At 54.4% G+C, this 5,777-nt stretch overlaps 1 protein-coding gene across 1 annotated transcript; it reads left to right on the top strand.

The window, feature by feature from the left end:
- Nucleotides 1–592: 592 nt before the first annotated feature.
- On the top strand, nt 593–2,039 carry Exosc6 (exosome component 6). Its single transcript, XM_090357008.1, has one exon. It carries the CDS (start codon nt 646–648, stop codon nt 1,462–1,464), a length of 819 nt encoding a protein of 272 aa, XP_090213134.1. The 5' UTR covers nt 593–645; the 3' UTR covers nt 1,465–2,039.
- The last annotated feature ends 3,738 nt before the right edge of the window (nt 2,040–5,777 follow it).

Below are 5,777 nucleotides of genomic sequence, written 5' to 3'. Positions count from 1 at the left end.
CCTGATGATGCCATGTCATTTTCATCCTTCCTGTAAGGGGGTCCCTGTCACATAATCTCTGGCTCCCCGAGTGTCTAGAATACAGGCCATGGCCCTAGCTGATTTCTGTTTTCAATCCTCACTGGCTCCAGCCTCCTGAACTTTGGGAATGGCCCTACAATTGCTTCAGGCTGTTTATTAGCAGTAGCAGCAGATGAGGTGGGCTGAAGCTGAGAGGTATCATTAAGGTCGGCAGAGATGTGCCTTTCTCCTGGTCTCTCAGGAACAAGGCCCTTTCCTGGATCCTTGTCCCTCTTGAAGATGCTAGTACTGCTCAGGTGTAATGCAAGTATTGGGGGAGGGGGACTGTTATGTCTTCTCTATTGACTCTCCATTCCCGCTTCTATGACCTGAAGATACTGAGGATAGAGATCTGGGCCTCGTCCAGTTCAAGTCTACAGCAGTGGGGTTTGAGATTGACAGCCCTGGGAGACCCAGGATTCCAGCGTTGCGGCGATCTCCCTCCAGGCCGCCAGGGGGCAGTGCAGGCGCGCCGGCGCGCCGCTATCCCGACAGCTCCCGCGCGGGCGCGCGGCTTCAAGTAAGCGGAAGATCCTGGCGCGAAGCAGTCGGCGGGCGGAAGCGGCTCCCACGCCGGCCGCCGCCATGCCGGGGGACCACCGCCGCATCCGCGGGCCGGAGGAGTCCCAGCCTCCGCAGCTGTACGCCGCCGATGAGGACGAGGCCCCCGCCGCCCGCGACCCGACGCGGCTGAGGCCCGTGTACGCGCGCGCCGGGCTGCTGAGCCAGGCTAAGGGCTCGGCCTACCTGGAGGCGGGCGGCACCAAGGTGCTGTGCGCCGTGTCGGGCCCGCGCCAGGCCGAGGGCGGCGAGCGCGGCGGAGGCCCGGCCGGGACCGGGGGCGAAGCCCCGGCCGCGCTGCGCGGCCGCCTCCTCTGCGACTTCCGCCGCGCTCCGTTCTCGGGCCGCCGGCGCCGGGCGCCCCCGGGCGGCGGCGAGGAGCGCGAGCTGGCGTTGGCGCTGCAAGAGGCGCTGGAGCCGGCGGTGCGCCTGGGCCGCTACCCGCGCGCGCAGCTGGAGGTGTCCGCGCTGCTGCTGGAGGACGGCGGCTCGGCGCTGGGCGCCGCCCTCACGGCCGCCGCGCTCGCCCTGGCCGACGCGGGAGTGGAGATGTACGACCTGGTGGTGGGCTGCGGCCTGAGCCTGGCTCCGGGACCCGCGCCCACCTGGCTGCTGGACCCCACGCGGCTGGAGGAGGAGCACGCCGCCGCCGGCCTCACGGTGGCTCTCATGCCGGTGCTCAACCAGGTGGCCGGGCTGCTGGGCAGCGGGGAGGGCGGCCAGACCGAGAGCTGGGCCGAGGCCGTGCGTCTGGGCCTCGAGGGCTGCCAACGTCTCTACCCCGTGCTGCAGCAGTGTCTGGTGCGAGCTGCCCGTCGGAGGGGCGCCGCCGACCCCTCCTGAATCAGGCCTGAGCTACAAGGGCGCTGCCACCCGTTCCCCTTGATAATCTGACTGCGGGAGCTCCGAAGCTGAAGCACCTGGAGCGTGTGGATGTGGGGAGATGCCCTCACCAGCTGGTGCATGGCACAGCCCTTGCGGGGGGAGGAGCCGAGGACTCTACCGTTTGAGCCGCAGTTCCATTTCCAGCTTTTTGGTGGTTAACTGGAGAAGAGAGTCTCAGGGACTTTGCTACTACCCAGGCTGGCTTCGAACCTCCATCCTCAGATCTCAGCCTCCCGAGTAGGCCAGAGTAACAGGATCCCAGCCTGTAAGAGACTTTTCTACTTGAGCTGGCTCCCCGCTACGACCCGGTTGGAGACTCTTATGAAAACAGCCCTACTTCTCTGGTTGGGAAGGATTTCAGCTATACTTCTCTGGAAGAGAGGAGACCTGGAGTGATGATCATGTAAAGGACTGACACTGGGGTGGACTCTTGACATAACTGGGATTCTTTTTTTTTTTTTTTTTTTCCTAGAGGATGCAAGTGAGAGGCTGTGCCTTTTCACTACCCTAATTAAAATATAGAAAGAATATTATTTACATTGGGAAAAAATCTTGTTGTTCTTGATACCGGACTTAAGAGAAAGGATCTGAGCTCTGTGATGTGTTCTTGGGCCTCTGTTGTCAAGGTCTCAGGACAGTCTTGCCTTAATGTTTCTGTCCCTAGGCCAGCATGAGCAGAAGAGGCTGGGTGGGGCAGCTACAGGAATTGGTGTGCGAAGTGTGGTTTGGAGGAGAAAAAAGCAGCCCACTGAAATGTTAGTCTTAGGGTAGTCACTGAAATGGGGCAAAACTGAGTTTTGTGCCCCCAAGAGTACTCTGTGTGTCCCCTCCCTGGGTTTAGTGGGGAGATAAGATGTGGGCTGAAGCCAGATCCCATTATCATCATTTAAATAGTTTTCTTCAAGTAGTTGTACAGTCCTATTTCTTGGGTAGTAGAGCAGCACAGCAAGAGGTCTGGTAAGAAAGCCCAGTCCTGGGGTGACTCTTGTTCAGCCTTGGCTTCAGGGAGCAAGGCCCTGAGCAGCAAGGACTTGGGGAAGTCAGGTAAGCGACCAGGAGGAAGAGCTGGAAACTGAAAAATCAGATCGATCAGGAGGATTGAGTTCCCTTTATGGCAACTGAATCCTGTTCTGTGCTCAAGGCTGGACTAGAAGAAGCCATAAGAGATTGCTGGTTCAGTAGGCTGGGCAACTTGATCCCTTGTATACCCCCTCTCCCCCTTCAAATTTTGGGAAGTTCAGGGTACTTCTCTAGGAAGAACTGGTCTATCAGCTCTAGGACCAAGAGTTCTAGAACCACAGCACAGATCCCTGACACATTTTATTTTCTTCCGCTGTTATAACATTTTATTAGTGCAGATCTAAAATATATAGTATACTGATGAGAAAAGGATGGAAAAGAAATGAGACATGAAGCTGGGAGCAGGCCTAGTGGTAGAGTGCTTGCTTAGCATGCACGAAGCCCTGGGTTTGATTCCTTGGTACCACATGCAAAGAAAAAGCTGGAAATGGTGTGGTGGCTAAAGTGGTAGAGCACTAGCCTTGAGAAAGCCAAGAACAGCTCAAGCCCTAAGACTGGCAAAAAAAAAAAAAAAAAAAGAGAAACTTGAAAATGACACTCCCAGATGTCTTTTTAAAAAAAAAAAAAAGGCCAAGCATGATGGCTCATGCCTGTAACCCTAGCTACTCAGGAGGCTGAGATCTGAGGATCATAGTTCAAAGCTAACCCCAGGCACTAAAGAACATGAGACTCACTGGAAAACCGGAAAGTGGCGCTGTGGCTCAAAGGGATAGGGCCATAGCCTTGAGCTGAAATGCTCGGGGACAGCGCCCAGGCCCAGTACCCATGACAAAAAAAAAGTCCTATTCAGAAGGGTGCATGGGGTTAAGAATCAGAAGGGGTTAAGTACAGGATACACCAAGGACCCTAACAGCTCAGTGTCGGGCTGAGGGAGCACACATGTGTTGCACCACTGTGGCTGCAGCTGCAGGGTGCTCCGTACCACCAGGGCTGGTAGATAGAGATGACAGAGCATCTAAGGCAGTATCTGCATTTAGGATGTGGAGCTGCTGTGGGGTCGTGGCAGGCTGGAAACATTCATACAGCCAACCACTAGGGAGCCCTGGCTGATGGCCATTGTCTTAGCTCCAGGATGAGTGCCTCTGGTTACATGGGTGCAGCTGAGGGGCTTCCAACAAGAAAGAAGGCCCGTGGAGCTGATGGTCCTGAAAGGGCTCCCATCTCCTACTGGCTGCCTCTTAGTGAGATGCTTGGTTCTTCACCTGTAGAGAAAAAAAACAGGACTATGATTAGAGGTCAAGGAGGCACAGCATAGCTAGGAAATAGAGCTGTTAGCATCCGAGTCCTTGCTCTCCCACCCCTATCCCTTTATAATGGAGCTACTCTATCCTTTTTTTTATTTTTTGCCAGTCCTGGGGCTTGAACTCAGGGCCTGGGCAATATCATTGAGCTTTCTCAAGGCTAGCGTTCTACCACTTGAGTCACAGTGCCACTTCTGGCTTTTTCTGTATATGTGGTGCTGGTCAAGCACTCTACCATGAAGCCACATTCTCAGCCTAGACTTATTATTTTAATGAGAAGGGTGTTGTGGATTGGACATGTTAATTAAATACCTGCTTCATCTCTTCCTAAGAGCTGGGAACCCTGAAACGGGCAAAATAAAGCATCCTTTCCATGTAATCCATTCTGCATCACTTGGGGCCTGAGCCTCCTGAGGGGGATGAAAGGATCACTGCCAAACTCCACTCCCCTCAGCAACTCTGCCCTTGCTAGGATAAGAAGCAGGGTAGTTTTAACCCACCTTAAGAACCATGGAAAGAGGGTTGGGGATTTAGCCCAGTGGAAGAATTACATTCCTGGCAAGTGCAAGGCTCTCAGTTCAAGCCCCAGGACTGACACACATATACACACAGATGTGGGAGGGCCCTTTATTACTACACAAAGGACGCTTATCAGTTCTGTTTCTTTTCCGGCCAGAAAAGTCTATGGGCCACAGCTTCCCAAATGGAGCATGGCATAGTACAGCCCCAAAAGAGACCTATCACCCAAAAGAGACCTATCAGAGCTAGAGTGTGTGCAAGTTCAAGGTCCTGAATTCTGACATTCTAGCCAAAATTAAAGGACAGAGCTTGGGTTAAAAGCTTAAGAGATGTGCATGAAGCCCTGGGTTGGATTCCTCAGTACCACATGAACAGCACTATGGCCCAAGTGGTAGAGTGCTAGCCTTGAACAAAAAGAAGCTCAAGGACAGGGCTCAGGCCCAAAAGTTCAAGCCTCAGGACTGGAAAAAAAAAAACAAAAACAAAACCCTTAAGAGGTAGTTTTTAGCGGGAATGTGAGATGACATGCCTGTGACATTCCCTTTATAAAGCTCACATCTCCCCTCCTTCCCAGACTTCAGCCCAGGACTACCCCAAATGCCTGGCAAACACCTCCAGTACGGCTGAGCCAACCATGTTGAGTTGGTGTTCAAAACAAGGCAGAGCCTTTCTCCTGGGTACTGCTCTAGACAGAAACCTTGAGCCTCCCCACACACCACTACTGAGGACTGCTGCATAAATCTGTTCCTTGCTCACTGGGCAGCCACAAGGACCCAAACATAAGTTTGGACAGCGGGAAGGAAAAATCAACCATTCACTGCCTGCATGGTGTTTCCCTCGGAGCTGTCTTCCTCTGGACGGGCCCTCAGGCCCTTGGGCTCTGGCTGGGACTCAGTAATTCTGCATGAGAAGCCCTCACTTTCAGGATCCCACTTTTCTTCATTGCCTTTTGTCTCTATACAGAGAGTTAAGAGTCAATAGCTAACTTTGAAGGGCCAGACGATCTCCTTCAGGGGCTCAGTAAGGAGTGATGGGATCTTTAGGACTCCAGAGAACGAGAGGTGGATGAGTGGAGGGGGGGGGGCACTGCTCTGGCTCCCTGCTGAGTGGGTAGGGTTATTAAGGCAACTGGGAGAGCCAGAGGGAGTGGAAAGAAGAGGTGCACTCTGGGGAGGAGAAGCTTGCAGGCAGGGAAAACCTCTGGGTGCCCCGAATCTTCAGGAGAGTATAAGGTGGACACACTCCAGGGTGGCTGACCTGCGGATGAATCCCTCTGTCTGTCTATGTGCTCCAGACTCTCCAGCAGGCCGTCCACCTGGGCTTTGATCTGGCTCAGTGCCTCCCTGATGGCGTGCAGCTCGTCAGTGTGCGCTGTGGGGAGAGGGGCGTGAGTTGGTGCCCGCCCTCGGCAGAGGCCACAGGAGCTCAGGG

This window comes from Megascapheus bottae, chromosome 24 (assembly GCF_031878675.1).
Source record: "Megascapheus bottae isolate mThoBot1 chromosome 24, mThoBot2.hap1, whole genome shotgun sequence".
Classification (NCBI taxonomy): domain Eukaryota; kingdom Metazoa; phylum Chordata; class Mammalia; order Rodentia; family Geomyidae; genus Megascapheus; species Megascapheus bottae.
Note: the sequence above shows the minus strand (reverse complement) of the source record. Positions and strands in the feature narration are given on the sequence as shown.

Bases quoted from the DNA above. Each gene is read 5' to 3' on its own strand.
- Exosc6 (XM_090357008.1), top strand. From the start codon at position 646: ATGCCGGGGGACCACCGCCGCATCCGCGGGCCGGAGGAGTCCCAGCCT.